This window comes from Cydia strobilella, chromosome 10 (genome assembly GCF_947568885.1).
Source record: "Cydia strobilella chromosome 10, ilCydStro3.1, whole genome shotgun sequence".
Taxonomy (NCBI): domain Eukaryota; kingdom Metazoa; phylum Arthropoda; class Insecta; order Lepidoptera; family Tortricidae; genus Cydia; species Cydia strobilella.
This window is the reverse complement of record NC_086050.1, coordinates 11689878-11713467: the sequence shown is the minus strand read 5'-3', so window position 1 is coordinate 11713467 and position 23590 is coordinate 11689878. Positions and strand designations below refer to the sequence as shown.

The 23590-nt window shown below is 36.9% G+C and overlaps 1 protein-coding gene across 5 annotated transcripts in view; it reads right to left on the bottom strand.

Annotated features, from left to right (window-relative positions):
* LOC134744997 (protein unc-13 homolog 4B) overlaps positions 1–13737 on the bottom strand; it is a 60419-nt gene extending 46682 nt beyond the window's left edge. For 3 of the 5 annotated variants that reach the window (XM_063678954.1, XM_063678956.1, XM_063678957.1), the window contains exon 1: positions 12766–13737. In XM_063678954.1, coding sequence (XP_063535024.1) covers positions 12766–13658 — 893 coding nt within the window. In that variant the 5' untranslated portion in view covers positions 13659–13737. Of the gene's footprint in view, positions 1–477; positions 623–12765 lie in introns of those variants that run through there. The other 2 variants (XM_063678958.1, XM_063678959.1) reach the window with 2 other exon arrangements.
* Positions 13738–23590: the final 9853 nt, after the last annotated feature.

Below are 23590 nucleotides of genomic sequence, written 5' to 3'. Positions count from 1 at the left end.
CCAAAAGTGTCTCAACCGATGTTGATTCACTCTCGGTACACATTAAATTGTATATATAGTTTGTTTGCTTTGTGTCTGACGGAAGGTGACAGATAATTACTCATAATCATCACGGAGAAATTTAAGACGAATCATTTTCATTCAGTAGAAAATGCAGATAGGTGTATATAACCACAGTAGGTATGTGATCAACAAACTTTGCATGAGTAATGAGCTGGCCGGGATATCTATAAATCTAAGGTCATGTCGGGTTAAAGGAACATAGTTTATTTTGCCCAGGACAAGAGAAACACTATGAGAATTCTCTACAAGTATTTCTCCTGCCCCAGTCTTTCCCTCACCTCTAGAAATTCTAACGATGGATATGGAACATCTGCATCGCGTGCTAAATATTTTACCTAACATTTTTCATAAAACACCGAACTTTCATGTACGCAAAATACAACATATAAAAATAAATATTTAAAAATAACTTACTTCCTTTTGCTGACAATATCCGCATCTCGCAATTTTCTGAACACAAACTTCCAGGGATCATCGTGCTTCGGCTTATGTAATTTCACTTCTAAACTCATATTTACAGGTGATTGCACTAGGTAAATATTTTTAATTAATTACCACTCCACTAAATATTTCCCTTTAGGTACTCACTATAACGATTGAACATGAATCAAATATTATAATACGTATTAAGTTTTCCAGTGAACAAAATATTCAAATTTACCGGACCACAAAAATATTATTCGATGAACCAAACCTCGTCAATATTTTATATTGGGGTTTCCTTTGAATACTGTGATGATCCAATCACAAACTTTATAGTGGGGACTTTTTTTAAAATCTCAGAGCTTTTAACGGATCCATGCGAATTTTCAGGCTTCACATAGCGCCGAAGGTTACAGACTGACGGCGGCACTCAAGTAATCAGTATTGTTTGCGTGAGTTTTACTCGAGTTCTAGGGTTCGTCGGAAATTATTAAAACCCATCAATCAGCAAGGCAATTAGATGTTAGATGACATATTTACCGCTTAATTGTTTATTTGCTCTAGCGAAAAACACGCCTGTTGTTTACCTAAATCTAACTAATGATGGTGTAAAAAAACCACCATGATTGTGTAGTTTATTACTCGAGCGCGTCAGATATTGGTAACTAGTGTCAGTCACGCAACATGTCTCTGATACAAGGGTATGTTAATCTGCCTGTTTACATAGGCAGGGTGGTCATACGGAAGGGTAGAAAATTTGGAAAAAATAATTTACTCGAGCGCGTCAGATATTCAAAGGGGTTGTTAAATAGATCCTACAAATGTGCATATTTCAATAATCTGATGATTTCAGCGAGCAGAAAGTAAATGGCAGAGTCACAAAGTTGCAAAAAAAAACAGCCATCTTGAAATACTGGAGCGTGTCAGATTATTATACACAAAGGTTCAGATTGATGTCCCAGTTATGTAAAACCTTAATCTGACGATAATGTAGAGCAGTATCCTTATTCTGACGATTAAAAAATAATTTTCAAGATCATTTTAAAAATTCCTGTCGTATGTATTTATTTTGTACCTAAAAAACTGCGCAGAATGCCGCTAAGTAGATCAAAATCGACCAAGGGGTTCACGAGATATCACAGTTTGAAGATTTCTAAATAGATGTTGGTTAACAACGAATAAGCTCAGTTACTTCAAATGTAGCATCTTATGCTTCCCTGTTATTAACATTGTTTAATCATATCGTTCAAAGCGTATTATTGAAATAATGACAACGCAGCGCCATATGGGGACACAGGCAGATTTTTTTTATTTAGTTATTCTTGCATAAAATAAAAATCGAACGCGCTCGAGTAAGTCAAGGTCGCGATTTTTTTTGCAACTTTGTGACCCTGCCACTCGCTTACGGATCGCTAAAATTGTCAGATTATTGAAATGGGCACTATTTAACAAGTAATCTCTCGAGTATTTCAAGGTGGCGTTTTTTTTTTACTATTCTGACGGGCTGTCCCTGCTCGGTGTCAAGGACGCATACTTGGTGGAGGTACTCAACAGGATGCAAGGTATCCCCCATATCTTAATCTGACGCGCTCGATCGACTCCAAAAATCCCCTCTTGGGCTCCCCGACTACTACGGATACCCAAAAAAATATTGATATGCATTTCATACTTTATGTACCTACTTACCTAGTTACGTCCTGCGAGAATATTTATTAGTACTAGTTTTTTTTTTTTATCCATCCTAACTAACTTATGAGTCTATGAGACGTACCTACTCTGCATTAGAACAAAAAGTTGAAGCTATTTATGTTGTCTGAGCAGTGACAAAAGCCTGCCATAATACTCGTACTACTCGTAGTAATAATCTTGAAAGGCGAGCAATATCTCGTCTCCGGACTAAACTAACTCCAGTCTTAGACACACATTATCAGCACAATAGTGCATAGTGTAGTGCGTTTCAAAATCAGCTATAGATCATTTTACTTCCATCCTGCTGCTTCATCATCCTGCTGCTGCCATCCTTCCTGTTCTCTTTAAAAAGAGAAAAGGAAGGATGGCAGCATCTTATCCGATCCAACAGACGACATATAATATTTTTTTCTTGGAAAAGGCAACGCCTTTCAAGGAGATGTGGAAGTAAATCGAGGAAAGAATCAGTTCTAAAAGAAGAGACGCTTTCCAGATAGATTATTGTACATTATCCCGCCTGTTGCGATCTCTATTGCAACACACACACATTAGTCAACATACATATTATACCTACGCAATGTTAGATATCTGCTCTGATACCGCGATGTCAAAGTAGAAATGTAAAATTAAATCCCAGCTTGCATGATCTGTGCCCAGCTAATTTAGCCCAGAGCAACAAAGCAAGGCTACACAACAGTAAACAAGCCCCGCATGTCACTATCATCAGCAAACAAGCTGCTTATCATCAAGGCATCGCGATAAAACGCAACATACTACCTTCTACAAAAACGAAAACGAGCCAACCAAGCGAGTCGTAGGGGCCTTTGTAAAAAAAAATTTCTGTGTGAACTTCCTCTCGAGGGATGGGCGGTCAAACCCGATAAGTCGTGCAAATGGGTTTTTGAAATTAGAACTATATGTGACGCTCGTAGAGTTCTTATTTAAGTGACAAAATATCTCGACATGACCCTGAGATGTATGCGGGGAGTTGTTAGTTAAGTAGGTATTGGTAGAGTTAAAACAAGACCAATGTGTAATTTATACGTCATAATTTCATAGAAGTTTGACGTTTAAAATAATTTAACACTTACACTGCGTGTGCTATCAAAATGGTTGCAGATTTTTCTAGGTCTAACTCTAACAATCGGACGTGTGAGACGTACGTCACGTACGGGCCAGTTTGGAATAACCCACCAATTTTTCAGTGAAATTGAGTCTTTCTGATCCAGGATTAGATTTTTTGAGGGGCAAGATGGTCAAAATCTTAATACCTCTGACGTCCATAAGCGATAAATACTCGTACCGCTTACTGGTCAAGGCACTAAAAATAATTCTAAACTGTAATAATTAATAATAATGAATCATGTGAAGATGAAGATGCAACGATGTTCTTATACCTAAGCACGAGGTATTTACAAAATTTGTATGTGATAGCATCTTAGTCATGTTTGCTCTTATTTTTCGGGGAACGAGTTTTTGCGTGTTTCTTGGCATGACGTATCGTTAAGCAGACAGTCATATTTAGCACATTATACTGATGACCAAGTCAAGGACTACTTTTTGTTTGCTATGTTTAACGACCCGAAAACATTAAACAGGTAATTGTTTTGCGTTAAACTAATTATAATTTTCTACAGACCACCACCGAACTCGGGCCTTCGTTGATTTCTACTTATAAAATCCGTTAACACATTCACTGCCAGCGGGTTTTCTGCGCTATTCGCTACATACGAGTTTTCCCATGTTATCGGCTACGCTCGCAGCGCGCAGCTCGCGCTGGCACTGAACGTGTTAATAAGATTTTCTACCCTCAATTGTTATTAGACTTAATTATCATATATAGGTACCTAATATAGTTATACACATAGATGATAGATAGATGGATCATATTATAACAAAAAGCGGCATATAACTTCTAAAAATACAAGTATAACATTATACCACCCCAAATCTCAAAATACCGGCAATGGTCCAGGAGTTCCGCCCCTGAAGAGTGAAAATAATTGACAATTTTATGGAATATCGATCAATATTAATTAAAATAGAACTGGCAATGCCATCTACCGGCGAACCGTCGAACGTCAGCGCCATGTAAAGAGCCATTGTCCGAGCAAAGGGGAAGCCATTCGGAACAGTGAGTCATGAGTCACTAATATAATGTTATGTGATGGAGTTGGGGGCGCTAGCGGCGCTGATGCAGAACGGATTTCAGGGTTCCGTAGCCGTCAGTGGCGAGACAATCATAGAACCCATTTCCCATTCCCACGATTCAAAAGAGATTGTAAAATCCTACTTGATTAAATGAAATTCTATCTAGGGATTTATTATGTACAAATGATGATGATATAATCCGTTTTCATAGTTTTATTTCATATGTACTTAAGGTTGATAAGTATATTTGTTTTATTTTCAACGGTTTTTGGGTTAAGCTGCAACAAGCAATCTAATTCCTGAAACATGATGAGGTCATATGCATGTTATTCATACTAACTTCAACATTTCAGTTTTGCGCGTATTTGGTTCCCTGCTATGAAATCTGCGCATAATTGTAACAAAGAATAATATATGTATTTTAAATGGACATTTACCTAAGTCAGATTATGGTAGGTAGATGAGGTAGATCATTATTATTTCAATACCTATGAAACGCACCACCTCAGAGTCAGACTCATTGTTTCATATATATTCATCCCAAATATGGAACTCTCGGACTTGCCCACCCACCGGCCCACCGGGTTTATTTTTTAGTCTTAAATAGCGAGAACGGAACCCTTATGCCAGTATGCAGAGGAAAGACATTAAATCGAGGCAAAGGGCTTATATTTATTTTAATTATTAACATGAATCACTATGAGTTCATACTTTTCCGTCCTATTTTCTCGCCAAAATGCTTTTTATGACTAAGTATTCGATGTATATATACTATACGTAATTAATTTTTTTTCAGTAAATACTAATTTAGGTACATCTTCATTTACGAAAAAAAAATACAATAACGTGTTGTTCGCATGGCTTCATTAAACAGTTATAAATAAATCAGTGTTTCAGATTTTTTTAAGATTACCGAGTTGTAAGTAGAGCTTTAAGTAAAGGGGTTCTTAGATCTATCCGGTGGCCGGACAGCGTATTTACAAAAGCTAAACTATTTCAGTCACGCCTCAGATTATAATCGGGGAGCTTTTGTTTATGCATATTAGTTAACAATATCTATACCATTTCGGTAAAAAGTAGTCACTCAAATGGATTAGCTTTTTGCTTACATATTTTCAAATATTATTCACGACAAAACCTAGTCGAGTTTAGTAACGTCAGTATCGTTTGAATATGATATCTAAATTTTAATAATACTTATTTACTCAAATGGATTATTCCTAGCCACGGTTGGCAAATGTTTTGTACCTAACTGTCTACAAAATGGGAATCCAAAATTATACTAAATCAGTAGGTAGGTTAGGTTCGTTAGGTAGCTTTAAATGCCCGAAGGGCAAACCGCCCAGAAATAGGAGCCCCGCGAAGCGGGGCTCCGTCTAGTTAGCTGGAGTTCGTCGGACTGTTTCTTTAAAAAAAATTTACTTCACAACGTAACTAGACGGAGCCCCGCTTCGCGGGGCTCCTATTTCTGGGCGGTTTGCCCTTCGGGCATTTGAAGCTACCTAACGAACCTAACCTATCTACCTATTGATTTAATGTAATTTTGGATTCCCATTTTGTAGCCAGTTACAAAACTTATTTACCAAACAATTCCACTCTGGCCCAATTCGTAACTGGCTACATACAAGGAATTTTAAATTCCTGTTTTGTAGCTAGTTACCAAATTTAGTTACCAAGCGGTAACACGCTGGCCCAATACGTAACCGGCTTCAAATTAACTGGGAATCTTGATTCCCATTCTGTAGCTGGTTACGAAACTTTGGTTACCAAACGGTACTAAATAAAGGGAGTACTCGTACCTATGAACTGAAATAATTCTAAAACTAAAAAAAAAATCTTAGGCATTGTTAAGTAATTTGCATGAACGGTAATTTATTTAATACAATCGGAGTCGTTACTAAAATATGATTCAAATTTTAGATCGCAACAGACTAGCATTTGTAGTAACAATATCCGTATGAATTTAGTTAATAAAGTCTATACGATTTCAGTAAATTTCTATACTATAATAGATTAGGGTTTTGTTAAGTTTTGTCCAAACAAAAGCTAATCTAGTTCAGTTCGCATCTGAACCATATCAGTATAGCCTTTGTAAATACGCGGCCGGACAGCACATTCTGCCGAGAGGGACAGAGAAAGGTATAGGTATGTTGTTTTATTTTCTCGTCGATCTTAGCAGCAAGATATCAGAAAGTGTACAGCGACCGGATATACACGTATCTAAATACATACCCTTAACGTTCAGACATCTAAAAAAGTTCCATGAGAAACGTTAATGAAACGGAAATTTACGTGTCGTTACCAAACGGTTACGTTTACGTTCCAATAGAGGCCTTATGCACATCCTTCCTCTTCGCCTATTAAATTTAAACGATATTAAGAAGTTGGTTGACTGGCACAGAACGCCTCATGTATTTAGTTTATCTCAAACGCTGCAAAAAGCAATTTTTCAAGAAATCGAGCCTATTTTTGGCCCAAATTACATTTAAAGGAGCGCGTAAAAATAAACCAAAGTCCAATAAGTAGCCCTTCTCCCTTATCAGTACCTAAGTTAACTACTTTAAGTACTTACTAAAACTTCACTCATTATGTGAGTAAGTAGGTATAACAAAGTAGACCAAAGACTACCTAATCGATTGCAAACAGTTCATAGTTCATTTCCTATATCCTGCTAACTGATGCTCTTTTATCTTTGTAGGTATACCTACTAGGTATTTATTGTTTATACACAATGCTATATATTAAGTATAATTATACTCTATGCTCAGACTGAGCAGATCTACTGAGCAGCTCAGTAGATACCTAGTCAATGATGATTTTGACCAGATTATAGTACCTAATTAGTATTACGCATCACGCAAAATAGGCGCATTGGATGTCGATTTGCGGAAAATGCCCAGCATACCCATATAACCATTCCGGTCGCAGAATCATCAAAGTAGTAACTAAATGTCAGATGTGTCGAAACGGTGTCGTAACCGTTACTACACTTTGCGACTGTGTTCAGTTTTGGTAACTTAGTGTGGTCGCCGTGTGCACACAATGTGGCCAGAATTGTTTCAGTAACTAAGTGTCGTCGCCGTGTGTACACTTTTCGGTAACAAGGTGTCGACACATTGTGTACACTTTGCGTTCAGTTTGTGACCAAATCTCTACACAATGTGTCGTAACGGTTACTGAAATGTTTCGAAACATTGTGACCGCAAATGACAATATAAAATACCTATTGGAAACGAAGGTTTGTCAAACTGTCCATTAATAGCAGTGTTGCCAGATCGTCCCAAATAGGACGATTTTCCGTCCTTTTTAATGCCGCACCGTCCCTTTGTCGTCCCTTCCGAACTACCGTCCCTTTTGGGCATCGAGCGTCCAGTATAAAAGATTTAATGCCATGTTGTCAATGATTGACGTTATGAAGTTCGGGTCTCTACCTTCTCTTAGCGCCTATCCTTTTGAAGGTATGCTTTACAGTATTAAAAACCTGTTACGAAAAGGGAACCAACCATTGGCGCAAGTAGCGAATCGCATACAAGAACTGTCGAAATTGAATATAGAGACTACTTGCAACAAATCAGATCCCGCCCTCAAAAACGAAATTTTACTGGAAACTGGTGAAAAAGTTTTTAAGACAGTCAGAATTAGTAAAAAATACTCGATATCTAAAAATAATAAGTTAATTTTTAACAAGCAGGAACATCTACGATCGATGCTATTAAGCTTAGAATAAATTTAAAAGTGGAAAAATTACTGCCTTGGGTGAGACTTGAACTCACGGCCTCTGGATAGTGCAGCATAACGCTTTAGGAGAAACCTTTTTTTTCTTTACAAGTGAGTTCTTTGATTTGCTTTGACAACTGCCAAAAGAATGAAAAAAAGATGAAGGTGTGAAAACTGTCAATGTGAGAAGGAATTGGATGTGATGGTGAAAAAGTAATTGATCTTTTCACAAAATAAAAGTAATTCTGCCATTTCTGCCCATCTATAACAAGTACCGGGTTTATCCAGGATCACGGAAGTTTTTTTAACGTGAATAGCCGACCCTTTAGAAATAAGGAGAACCGCTTTTTGTCGCGGGTAAGTCCGTTCCATATTCTATTTTATTATTTTATTGGTTTTCATTTCATCACTTTATTATAGCGTGGCCCTTCTCTTCGTCCGCAGTTTTTCATTTTATTTGGAGAACATATTGCTCCTACTTTTTCTGGACACGGATCACGGCGCACGCCATACCACAGTGTCCGGCATAGATCCCTGGTTGCGGCTCCGACATCCGCCTGACCGGAACCGGTATAGGCCTGGGCCTGTTTCTCCAAGCAGCTCACTCTCCTCTCTCAAGGGAAGTACCTATTTCCTACCTACCAATTTTAGGCAATCTACTCAACGTCTTCCTTTTTATATCTTTTATAATTTAAACCACTGTTAAATATTTATTACTCGCAGCCTTCACTCCTGGCTGATCCCCACTGGTACCAGTAGGCTTTAGCCATTTTTTATTTAATAAGATTGATTTCCGTGGCATTTTTATAAAATTGATTTCCGTGGCATTTTATTTAATAAGGTTGATTTCCGTGGCTTGTCATCAATATATATATCTTGTGGCATTTATATTTTTTATTTATTCCCAAAATTGCTACAATAGATACTCCAGCGCTCTGCCGAGGCATCCAGAGGCCGTGAGTTCAAGTCTCACCCAAGGCAGTAATTTTTCCACTTTTAAATTTATTCTAAGCTTAAAAACAATAAGGACAAGTGGTTTCTAACTACTGACAAAAATTTAATAGAAATGCAATACGCTACTTGTGTAGAAGGAAAAATAAAAGTCTTCGGCGGGAATATAAAAAACAAATATATTTTTTTTGAGTTGCCATTTAAATCATCAAACATAAACATATATGCCACAGCGCTCATTTATGAAAATGAAGAATTGAGAGAATATAATTTAGACGACATTAAATGCAAAGTTTTTGCTATGGATTGCAATACCGAAATGGTATTCTTTCCAATATTATCAACGCTTCGATAAATAAACATTAATTATTAACATTCTCTAAGCATACTTTTTTTAACCCTTATCTTGGCAAGGCTCAAAATATTTTAAAGTTTAATATTTGTTCAGTGGTTGACCATACTAAACTATTATAAAATAACAAGAAAAAAACCAGGGTTTTCCACTTTACGAGTTTTCGCCCGGGAGGCTATTGGTCATTAAAATCGGTTCGTGGCTCGCAGTCTATACCTATATATTATATCACAACCATACGTTTTGTACTTATTTAATACTTATTTAAAACTTAAACTACTAAAACGAATTGCTGAGATCATTATACAGGATAATTAAAAATTAACGACTTAATTATATTAGGTATTCTAGTGAGATCCTCATAGATAAAGAAAACATATTTAAAAAAATGCAAGAAATGTCACGGAACGCTCACTTTTTGTATGTACTTTATATGTAACAATGTGTGAAAAATAAAAACTTTTATAAAAAATAACTTCCGGACACAATTTAAGAATCACCAATATAGTACCATGTTTTGTATGAAAAAAAAAGCTTTAAATGATCTAAAATGATTTCAAGAACAATATACTAGAAATTGATTTCGTCTAACTTACACTACTTCAGTCATAATAATAAAAAAATTGTCTGTAAATGGTAGAGTACAGGATATGTGTAATACAAAATTACTATTTTTAGCAGTCCAAACTTTACGAAGTTTACAAATAAATATGAGCGACAAAATCAGTGCATTACGCGCGCTAAACGTCCATCTGAAAAAAAAAACATTACTAATTTAGAGTCTGTTTTCAAAAAATTGATCTGTAAAACTGCAAGATGAGAAGACGTGCTAATAGAAACCAGTACTTGTTATTTCTATTAAGTACGTATCAAAAGGTGTACAATTTCTGCGACTTAATCTAACAATTTTACATTTTTGCGACTAAAATCGATAACAGGCTCTTACTAAACTAAAACGACTTGCTGAGATCATTATAAATAATAATTAAAAATTGACGACTTAATTATATTAGGTATTCCACTTTACGGGTTTTCGCCCGGGAGGCTATTGGTCATTAAAATCGGTTCGTGGCTCGCAGTCTATATATTATATCACAACCATACGTTTGTACTTATTTAATACTTATTTAAAACTTAAACTACTAAAACGAATTGCTGAGATCATTATACAGGATAATTAAAAATTAACGACTTAATTATATTAGGTATTCTAGTGAGATCCTCATAGATAAAGAAAACATATTTAAAAAAATGCAAGAAATGTCACGGAACGCTCACTTTTTGTATGTACTTTATATGTAACAATATGTGAAAAATAAACTTTTATGCCAAAAAAACTTCTGGACACAATTCAAGAATCACCAATATAGTACCATGTTTTGTATGAAAAAAAGAAGAGCGTAATTACCTTTTGTATTGTTTTTGAGCTCCCAATATCCCCGATATGATATAATGAGGGTAGACAGAGCGCAGTCTACACAACTTTGCACCCACCCGCTATCTTCAGTCACCCGTGAATAAGATGCATGTAACTGCGTCGAAATATCGGGAGCTCAAAAACAATACAAAAGGTAATCACGGTCTATATAGGTAGTGAAACTAGCCGTGAATCATTCAAAACTCTTATAAAAACTTTTATGACAAAAACAAAAAATGGACACAATTTAAGAATAACCCGATTGCGTCGAGGAATCATTTGTATTTTTGTTTGTTTTATTTCCTTCTTGCTTCTTTTCTTTGTCATTTGTATTCTGTAGCAATTGGTTAGATCTGAAAATAAAGATAACTTGCGGTCACGTTGGGCAAAAAACTATGTTTAGTTTGTTTTTCTCAGGGCAAAAGGAACAGTATGCAAAATAGTAAGGCACAGAAATACCAAAACAAAGTCACAAATTTTTACGCAAATAAATCGTACTTTTTTGGTCTGTCACTATTATTTCTACGCCATTATAGCATATTTTTGAACCGCTCATACGAAAAGTACGTAAAATCGTACTAAAATGTGCGGTTTAGCCAAAAAGTACGATTTTAGTACGGTTTTGGGCGGGGTACGTTTTAAGTACATATGCTATTCAAAAAGTACGTAAATAAGAGGTACGATCTGGCAACACTGATCTGAAAACAAATGAGTACAAGGAGCCATTTTGCAAATCCAGTAACTTTGTTACTACTTTTGACATATGTCTACACAGTGTCTACACAGAGTCTACACAGAGTCGTAACATTGCGACTACTTTGTGACTGGAATTTTTCTCAGCCTTAAACCATATTTTTACATCATAAGTACCAAGTTTAGTAATATGTAAAGCGTTATTTTTATTATTTAGGTATAGTATATGCATCGGAGCACTAAAATTGCATCAAATAATGTAGTTATGAACACATGCACTGAGAAGTAAATAATTTCATTTCTGGCTAAACTAAAATAATGAGGTGGCGCGTTGATAAAATTACACCTAGTTAATCAAATCACTCGAGCAGTTTAATTTCCCATAGTATTTAAAGCCATAATGTAATATAAATGCAAACAATAAATACTTACGTCTTGTAAATCCTTCTTAGCGATGGCGTTTGTCACTTGTTTATTTTTATTTAAGTATATTTCCATCTGACAGTTCCCATTTGAAACGAACAAAATGAACGAATGATTTTGGGATAACTAGTCGCAAACTGGTAACAATGTGTGCACACGGCGACGACACTTTGTGACTGAAATGTGTCTGTGTCGAGCCTTCCCCATTTCGGTAACGGCGACGTAACGGCGACCACACTGCGACCGTTTTGTGACCGGAAAAGACGGTGTCGACGCAAGATGTGTCTACACCGTGTCGTAACGGCGACCGAAAATGGTTGTTAGGGTAACTAACTAACTAACTAGTATTACGCATTAACTTTTTATCAGTGTATCATCCCCTAACAGCAGGGTAGAATAGGTAACTAGCAGTGGCAGTGTAGCGACTTCTACGAGGGCAATGTCGTGGGCAGACCGCAGACGCTTGTTAATTTTCTTAAGAATCACTATTAAACATAAGAAATTAGATCCTTGAATAGGTACTTAAATATCAACGTATCACGTTCACGCACATTACGATATGTGATCCAGTTATCAGCAATATTAAGTAGCCTCTTACTGATAAAATATTAATGATCGAGATGTTGTCAATCTAAGAACTTACTAAGTTTGTACTGATTAAGTAGGTAATATGTAAATCATTGAATTGAATATGTTCTAGGTATGTACATAATTCAGCTTTAAATATCACCGAGATACAGATTCAATGTTTATGAAAGGAAGCTTCCGTGTGGAAATCTCCATTTCGCCGAACATTTAGCTTGTGGTTAAAGTTTAAAACGGGAGCAATACCACTAAAAAAATTGCAGACGCAGACCGTCACGATCTAAAATAAATGATGACTCACGTCTGTTCCTGGGCTCGATGTTTTTTTCCTCGCCAACGTATCAAACAATCCAACGTCCCTTTACGAAAAGGAGGCTTTAGCAGCTTCCACCGATTCTTCAAAGTCTTTTTAGAACCCAATGTCCCGACTGACACCTCACTGGGACTCTCACTCAGAATATCCGGTTCCGGACTGCCTTTCCTTAACGCACTATCACAACTAGAATTTTTGGAACACTTCTCGAAACCGGCTACATTTTCACTCACTGCCCTTCTCCTATAAATAGGAGTCGAAGTAGCAAAATTCGATGTCCTGACTTCTACACCACTGTCCTTAAGATTAGATGAAGATATGCCTAATCCATCCTCACTGATACTTTGTAATCTTTTTATTCGTATAGGCACTTCTGGAGTAACGACTTTCGCGTTGAGAATGCTGTTTTCTTCAAAATGTCTGCTTTTTCTGTTGCGTTCGATGTCAACAAACGCAGTGACGTCTTCGCAGCTTCTGGCGTTGTATTTGCTGAAGTTAAATCGCGACTTAGATTCGGCTGAGGGGTCGGGGTGATCCATAATCGTCGCTTGAACGAGGTTATCTTCGCTCTTGGATAATTTTAAATTGGATTGAATCTTTTTCTGTCTGGCAGGGCGTTGCGGCGGTTGGACATTATTTATCGGTGCAACGATCGGTTCGACTGTCCGCTTGTTGGGCTTCGAGTACTTTGCGATAATTCTGTTTATTTCAGCGCTGTTTTTGCGTCTGTTTGTGTGTCGCTTGAAGTTGAGCGGTTGTTGATAAGACTCGGCTACGCTCGTCCCGGCGACCCTCGTTGACCTCTCCCGCCACTCAGTCACTTTGTCTTCCAGTAATCGCTGCAGCTCTAATGCCCGCATTATTGGTCCTATCTCTGGCATTTTGATTCCAGATTTATATCGAATTATAAATTAAATATGTTTTGGCAATTTCTTTGGTATCAAATTCTCATAGAAAGTGTGCATAACACTTATCTAACTTCGAAGTAGTTCTATGTTGAACCTGAAATGAAAAAAAAAATGAATTAGGTAAATTCAATTCAATCGCTATTAATTAATGTAAAATAATAAACGCATATACATATAATATAGAAAGAGCATTAGTGTATCTAAGCTCCAAAATAAATGTAACGAGTACAAATCATAAAGGCTCGTCAAGAATCAACGTTAAAAACTGGACCATAGTTGTACTTAAGCACTATAGTTATACCTGAGCCTACCGGTAACTGAATTGTGACGTCAACTTTTAACAACCCGAGTTGCGTACAGTAGTGCCATCTACGTTAGCTGTCAAATTCGAAGGACGAATTTGTATTAGACTTCTGCTATCATCGAATTTAAACTGTCGTGAGTCATCCTACTAACACACCTAAATGGAGACCGGGGCTCTCTAAAACTGTCGCGCGAGAGACTAAGAGAGAAAAAAGTGTGCCAAAACATCAATTAAATGCTTATATCATCTATACTATAAAATAAAATTATCGTATCTATTTTCGGATTACACTTAATTCGCAGTTTAAAATGGACTTATTCTTTAAATGATTTTTATAACAAATAATATATATTAAATAATATTCTTTGAATGCTCGAATAAATGCCTCCTAGCTTCTGGATAAGACACGATAATTCAGATTGCAATACAGGATTTATTAATAATAGGTAAAGTATCTAACTAAAAGAGGGTCATTGCCCTCTCGTTTAATTGCCTATACCGCAATTTAACAGTGCGAGGCTCTTGGGTGTTGGGTGTATTACAGCTGTCTTTATTTAGTCGATGGGTTAATGAGACTTTATCAATATGAGGCTTGTATTCGGTAATCGCAAAAATAAATCTAACGTGAGATTGTATCCGTGCATGTAATATAGTTAGCATCAATAGTAAGTATAGTAACAGATGAAACAATGCGCCAAAAATATCTGACCCCTGAAGTAAATAAGTACTTTTCCCCTCACTAGCTCGGAAAGCCGTCTTTTATCCTTTAAAACAAGCGGGGAAAAACGCATTTTATCCACTAGTGGGGAAAGTAATTTGACCTTGGATGGAGCGTGTTTAAGTAGCTTGACAGATAACAAAACGTAAAACGCTCAAAATAATGGTTCGTTCGATATTAATTATCATTAAATAAATGGTTTGAGAATCTAATAAAAATACCAATTGTAGCTTTATTTAATAATTTTAAGTCATAAACCTTAAAATTCCATAAGAAACGTTAGATTTTTTATAATGATGTTAAATATAATTCTGAACGCACAAGTTGAGTCGATGCAATTTCAAAACGCATCGTTGAAATTTCATACGTCAGAACAGAAATGTCAACATTGTCAACAAAATTTTTACTGTTCTTCTCACCGACTCACGTAAAAATGAGAATTTCTAGTGTTTTCTGTTATAATATCGTAAAAAAATTAGTGATTCCAGTGATGAAGATGATCTAATGGCTGTGGATGTTGCACTTTCCTCGCTATAGTGAGGGGAAAAGTTTTGTGTTACACACGGGTGCAAATGTATTTTACTTCTCGTGTGTTGAAACACTCGTACGCTCAGGATTCTATTTTAGAACCACTCGCTTCGCTCGTGGTTCAACTATAGAATCCTTTCGCTTGCTCGTGTTTCAATTCCACACTCGCGGGTAAAATACAACTTTGCACCCTTGTTTAACAATAGTAGATTGTGTTACAAGGGAGCAAAATGACATATTTACGGCGAGGGCGTACATTGAATCCTAAACGAAGCGAAGGATTCTATAATAGAATCCCGAGAGTAACGAGGGATTCTAAAGTAGAATCCTGAGCGTAGTGAGGGATTCAAGTGTGTTACGCCCAAGATGGAAATAATTTTGCTACCATGTGACACATACTGCTTTTCACATCACCTATGAGGTAATTATGATGTTTAAAAATATTATTTAAGCTAAAAAATAATGTGCAATTTTTTTTAATAGTGTCCTAGAACAGAAAAGTGTTACTTTGATCCCTCCTAGCAGGGAAGAAAAGTGCCACTTTGATCCCTCCTAGCAGGGAAGAAAAACCCCTTTTTCGAATTGGTGATGTGAAAATAACTATTTCCAAATAGAGATATATCTCTAATACAGTTCGTGTTTAAAACTATATAAGCCATGTTCTAATTGATCTACTTATAGAAGAGACATATCTGTTTTTGTCGAGGTAAAACCATATTTCATACTATGTATCTACTTATCTATAAGCAATGCCCTAAAACGGGTGTATTACTTTAATAAACTTTATACTACGGGTGTATTACAGTAATAAATAAGAATATTTGCAATTTAGGGTGCCATGTGTTTCTATAATTTAATTATAACAACTACCTATATGTACCGGCATGGTTGGCATTCGCAATAAATGATTTATGATTTAGATTTTAGAGGATGGTAGATACTTTAATGCGTAGTCAGATCCGCTACTTTTGTTCCTGACTGTATATGGCCGTGCATAATACTATTACTTAATTACTTATTCTGTGGCCCTGCATTATACATTACATACATTACGTCGTCCATGAGATTTGACTAATTAGAGTGAGCATCACTTAATCATAGCCGAGAGCCTAAAACAGGCTAACACGTGCAGCCGGTGCTCCCAATCCGGAGGTCGTGGGTTCGAATCTATCTCGGCTCGAACCAAAATAACATAATTAATTTGATGGCTGGAAAGTAAAGGAAAGGGATTTCACTTCGAGACTTTGAAAGTTGCTTATGACAATCTTTCATCTCCTAATTTAAGGGGTGGGGGGTAATTTGTTATTAAAAATCCTGAAATACGTATCTGGGGGCATCTTTTATACAATCTGCTTTTTACTAACTCCCCATACAAACTTCAACCCCCTTTCCCCTTTTACGCCCTTTTCCACCCGCTTTTCACCCTTACGGGGTGATTTTGGGGTTGAAAACTATTCTATATCCTTCCCCATAACAAAAACTATCTACATACCAAATTTCAACTAAATCGGTTCAGCTGTTATTGATTCCCCATACAAAATTCCACCCCCTTTTTCACCCCCAGGTTCTATAAAATTTAAGTTTTTGATGATCATCAATGAGTGAGTGAATGAGTGAGTCAGTGACGAAATCGGAATTTTTTTGGTAAGGATAAAATCTAAAGTGTACAGGGTGGAATTTCTAAATGGGTGAGTGAGGGCAGCTACCAGATCCCGTGCTGCTACGCGAAAACGGTCTTAGAAGACCTTCCCTCGATTACAAATTAATGAAGATTGGCGTTTACAGATTTTGGAGAAAACATACAGGATGCGAGAAAAAGGAAATTTTTGACAAACTTTTTTTTTATGCCAATCGATCGCATTCCTATCCAGGATCAAGAGCTTGTACGGGACCAAAAAAATAAACGGCTAGAAAAGCCACAAATCGAGGAAAACTTTTTCCATACAATTTGTATGAAATTAACTTTTTTTTTAGTTTAAATAACAGTCGTTTTCGTAGAAACTAGTGCCAAGCAGAGCCAAACCTTGAAGATGCAACCGGTCCAACCGGAGAGGATCTAGGAAAAGATGGACGTGCATGAATTTTCGCTGATTGCTAGTGAGCTGATTATGGCGAGCTATTGGAACTCCACTTTAGCGTGACGGGGACGAAATAGATTATTTGAATGATCGACAAAAAAACTTGCGGTAACGATATCTGAATTCTGATTTTGGAGATTTTCTTGATCTCAGGATTCTTAGGCCGGTAGGTATCGATGAATGTCAAACTTGCATTTTCTACGCAGGTATAGACAGCAACGACGGCGCGGCGTTGGGTTGGAACGTCAATATCATACCAACCTAGCAATCAACGATCAATGATCATTGTCCGTTTCCGACTTCTCTTGTCGTAGGTACAATGCGCCGGATGCGACACGATTGCTATAACAAGTCCCGCCTTCCTTCTTAATTGTTCTGAGGACTGAGGTGCACACCGCCAAATTCTATCGTGTTATTAAGACTTATGGATTAGGAGGGCCATACTCGGCCATAGCTCACGCGTTATTACTTATATATCGCCATTAGGCATGCGACTGGACGACTGGATGACTGCTGGAACCGTTGATAGCGGCAATTCATTTTGAGGAATTTGCACCAGTAAAGACGAGAGACGAATGTTTGGGTCAATCCCGGTAACAGACCACGAAGTGAACTGATTATATCAGAAAAATACCCAAACTACTAAACCTAGATACCGTGCTGTTGGGTAGTTACGTCGATATCCTACTAGCAACCAATACCTATTGACTGTTTTAGAATTATTTTGTCGCATCTGATGCGACACGTTTTCAATAATAACCCCAGTCTAGTCTTGCTTCTTAATTAGCTACACTGAGATGGATACTGCCGAAAAGTGTCCGATTTTTAAGAGTATATATTAGCTGAACCCTTTTCAGTTAGCAGCTTGGCTCTACATGCGATCTGATAACTTTTTGACAGTGCGAGCCATATGGGCTCGTCTTGGTAACAATTCACATGAAAATGGTTTTGGTGGGATACTCATTGATCGTGTCCAAATTCTCTTATGCTTTTTAATTACACTGAGGTGCATACCACCGAATTCTGTCGGGAGTGTCCGATCATTACAGTACCCACGGGGTATAGGTAGGCCATAGGCTACCCGGTATTGCGTCACTAGTAGGCAAACCTATACAGGTTCATGTTAAGTTGTGATACTTGTGATGTGATTATCATTGACTGTTTCCGAGTTATCTTGTCGTTTCGGATGCGGCTCGATTTCTATAATAGCCACTCCGCGTCCTTCCTAGCTGCAACGAAGTGGATACTGAATCCGGTAGATAACGATTATTTACCTGTACCGGCTCCGAACTCACCTAAACTCATAGGATGTATTGAAATATAATTAGTTACAATCTTATAATTACGATAATATTCGTGTTTCCCGTCGTTACACAGGTTTTTCGAAGTAACTAAGACTAACCTAAACATAAATGAGGAAAGTCTTGAGAGGTCTTTAAACGAATACTCATGAAATTGCGATATATACATACGAGTATATACTTAAACTAATGAACACATTTACTTTTTAACACACATTTAAACAAGGATTTACTATTTGAAGTCCTAATTTTTAAGTGAACTTATGGCTAATACTGCATAATCCTTACATTTGCAATGCCATATCAGCCCTCTAAAAACAAAGTTAAGATTAGTAGTACTTATCCATGTCGTAAAAAACTAACCTAAATAAACAATTTAACAAGATGAATCAAGTTCTTCACTGCACTTATAACGACTGTCAACGTTGTTTGAGTAAACTCGTACGTAAAATGTTTGCTATATAAAAGTATTTTGAGATAACTGATAAGCGATATCGTATGTGAGAACAGATAAGTTCTAGACATGTTGCGACACACACAATAGACCTTTGTTCTGAATCATGCTGGTGCATATCTACAATATATCAAAATATCCCACATCGGACGTCTCGCAAAACAGCATACTCGTAATAAAATACTTGGAAATGAGGGATTTATGCGGAGGGATAGGGCAGTAATGCGACGTGTCTTACTAATACGAGGCAGTCATTTCCTAAAAAAGCTTGTACAAAAATAAAATAAACCTTAAGGTCTGTACGAGATGCGAGGACGGTGTATTAAATTATCGTTAATATTGTAAGAAAGCTAATTCCGTTAAATAATACAAAATATTATGATAAAGTCACACGTCCAAGTTCCAAGTGCGTGCTTCCACTTTGAAGTTGTGAACCCATAGTGGAAGCACGGACTCCTGAAAAAAGCTTTATGACCCCACCTTAGGGGCACCTCTGTAAGGTAATATTTAATTATTATCTACTCGGTAGATACCTACTTATATTAATTTTCATCACACTCGCTCAGTACATGCGGAATTGCACGCAGGCTTAGCAGGAACTATAGAAAATGCGTTTTCCCTAGGGAGTTATGAAGTTTCTAGTATTATAATTAACAGTTTTTTGTCTTTATACTTCATTTTTGTATTGCAAGTGTGATGAAAAACATTGTGTGTAACTCGGGTTACTCGGGGCGTAACAATATTGCAAACTCGAGTCTATAAATTGCTCCGGCAAGCCGTCGTGATTTAACTATACTTTCGTTTGCAATATTTGACTTACACCCCATGTTGCACAATGTACTTGAATCGATGTGGGAATGAAAACAAAGGATTGGAGTGTTTCCTAATGCATTAATTCCCTCGTAGGAAACGTATGGTTGGGTGGTTAACTAGGTGTATACAATTCATCCTATTGTTATTTTTGAGTCATCATTGCATGATGCTACACCGCCTTTCTCTCTGCCAGAAACAGTTTTCTCACAGTTTTATGAGAATCAATGTTTGTACGAGTAAATATTCCTAATAAGTATTTAATTCTTTTTGCATTCGTATCTGTTTGGCCCGGTTTGGTCCTAATATGATTGACTGGTACAAAACACCTGTTAAGTTCATCTAACTAGGTATGTTTTGGACAAAACCTAAGTTTGAATTGAATATTTGTATTCTGTATTTAATAGTCTCTTGATCCCAAATTTGAAGTCAAGTCAAGCCAAGTTTGAAGCCATTACCGTTTTTTTATTTAAGTATTTACCTACCTAGCATTAAAAGTTGATGTACTTTTTCACTGGACTTCTACGTTGTTAGACTTAAACTTCATGATTTCTTGTATCAAAGCATCTTAATTAAACGTAAAACTGACTATTTCTTAAAAAAGTTCTTTAAGCACTTTTTTTAAGTAATAGCAGAAGTATAATTACCTACCTAAATTTGGAATAAAAAAATATTACTTAGTTACTTAGTACTCACTCAATCAGAGAATCCAAAACACAACACAGCTGTGACAATCCTACACAGAAATCACATAATGCACACTAGCTCCAAACAGGTCTGCAGTGCAAGACTTGCTGGAAATGGCTTGTCTCGTCGGAGCTACGAGTATGTCGGGAATGTTTTGGTAGCGCACGTGTGCCGACGTCACGTGCGTTCGTTACAGTGAGTCTGGGCGTTCCGAGCCGCCGCTCTGCACTTGATTGTCCTGCCCATCCTGGATGTAACAGGTTAAATAGACCACCATAATGTGTACATGGTTGATGGTTGGACTTTCGACAATGGGGAATGGACGCGATGCACAAAGGATGCACACGAGTAACGAAATAAGGACAAAGTGTATTACATCACATAACTACCGACCGACCATACGGTATGTGTTAGTGTGAATATTAAATAAAACTGATACTTACCGATACCTATGTGAGTACTACGTAACATAATTACATAACATTAGTCTAACATTTTAACTAGATACCAACCTAAATATTGTAAATTTAATATTAAAGTAAAAAATGGAAAATTTTACGTTTCCGGCAGGACTTGAACCCGCGACCGCTGTAAGTACGTGGACGTATCTGCTTGAAAAAAATTGTTTTTATTAGGTTTCATCTAACATTCCTGAATTAGGTACCTTACTTTGGCGTTTTTAATAGGTATTAAGGTGCTACAATGCCAACAATACACAACACAAGTATGACTACGAAGTCAACGCTAAGTTGAGCAATGAGATGGAAATTATTTGAATCGGTTGAATAATACTATAAAAAAAATTCCATAAATAAAGAAATCTCAAGAATTCCTCGTTTGTCCTTACAGAGATCGAGATCGTAATATGTAGGTATCTATTACGTGTTAAAACTAGAAGGTAATCGGTGTACGGACGCAGATGTGTTTGACTCATTAATGTGATTGATTAGCGCAGATTTTTCATCATAAATGGAAAAGTCGAGTAACAAAAGGATTTTGCTATTCTTTGAAGTATCGGAGGTAGTACCTAGAATATTTTAGGTAAAGAGGTATTTTTTACTTTTTCATATTCGATAAGCAGTGCAAACAAAAGAATGACCTCTCCTTTAGATTTCTTTTGGTATCCAGGATTTTTTGCAATTTGACTTGCATGACTTGTAGGAATAGGAATAGGTATAGGAGATTTATAGAGCAGGAACAACCGTGGGTCCCAACTTGGGACTATCGAGGTCCCTCACCATAATCACCAGGAACGGAATTCCACATCAATATCTCGAAGATAGAAGATATCTTCTGTAAGACATGTAGTAGGTATTCATACATTTGGGTCACTAGATTCCTAATACATACAAGGGAAAAGGAAGATGCTTTGCTCTACTAACACTATACTCCCACCATAGTAACTGCTACATATACATAGATAGGTACTTAGATAGTGCTAACCGTTAACCGTGTATTACTCTTGTCGTCTTGGCTAGACCCCCAGGCAGCACCCGAGACTGTCCCAAATACGACCGGCACTGGTATTGGTAGAATAGCTAATTGTCACTATCGGCGGGTCATTGTTCGGTGCTGCGGGCGTGACAATTGCTTCCGCCAAGTTCATTGTCGTGTCATGCTCATGCCCTTCGCTAAACGTAACATACTACGTGACTACTGAACCATGAGCGATAGGAAAATGGGTTAAAACATAGAGGGGAAATATTTTCTCGAGTATTCATAATGGGATTCTTCAACATCATGCTTTTTAAAGGATCAGCAATGCGTATATAAGACCCCTTAGTTATATTACCTCTTATCTTCATCAAGAGAGATATTCACCTGGTTGCCAATGCGGTAATCGCAGTATGAGAAATGGCATCATAACATTTCGACATAAAATCGACAATGTATGGCAGAATTGTGTGGTTATAATCTTCAAAAAACCGTATATTTATAGCAGGACGGACAATTTATTAAACTTCTTCAAGTATATCAATTTAGTTTTAATCGTACACGGACGTGTTCCCTATAGATTATCTAGGTATTTTAAATGATCTCGAGGTAGTTGGTGGCAAATCTCGAACAATAAGTATTAACCACATCTCTCAAGTAAATAGGTAAATTCACGTGTTCATCTAATATTTTATTTGTTTTGCTGGGACATCAGTTAGCCGCGACCACGACCAGTGAAACCAGTAGGTATCGAAACGTCGGTAAATAAAGGTAACAAAATAAATTCGCGATAGACCCGATTTTAAATGTGATTTAATATTTTATTTGTTTCCCGAATAGTAACATTGCGTGAGATCGTATTTACCAGCTTTTACTTGCACGTATTGTTCATTCTTTCCCACGGTAGTTGACATTTTCGCTATAAAAGGGAGTGGACAGAGGCCAGACAATAATAGTTTTCATAAAAGTGTAAAACCAGGTCAAGAGCCTCGATATGTCGGTATCATCGCATTTTCTATCAACACTGTTATAATTGCAAGGCCGCCACTTCCACACAGCTGTAGGCGAGCCTCTTTAAATAACGCTCTACAATTACGATGATGTACTGAAGAAAGTGCTTATTAATTATTATCAAATCAAGATTTTGAGGTCAGAATCCTATAGCTAGTAATTAAAACCATTTGCTCGTCCTTTTTCGCTTACGAACTTAAGGTCTAAGAATTGAATTTGCTACTTCGATATCGATACATGACTGCTCGATTTCTTTTCAAAAACAATCCGCTTAAAGTCAGAATGTAGAGAGATCCCGTTACATAATTTATTGTGGCTAATCGTTCCTTACGACTTCGATGTAAAACATAGCTCGAAGTTATGGAAACATCCGGCACTAAAGATTTTCCATAGGTTTTTTTATTTTATTATTATAGCCATTTATTTCTGATCCTTGGGTACAACGGTTATTAAATTGATGGTATCTTTATTTGTAAACTACAAAATGTCCCGCAGTTCGGTGTGCCTTTTGGCATAGGCCTCCTCCAACCTTCTCCATTGTACTCTGTCGTCTGCAACTCTGGACCAGTAAGGCCCCAAG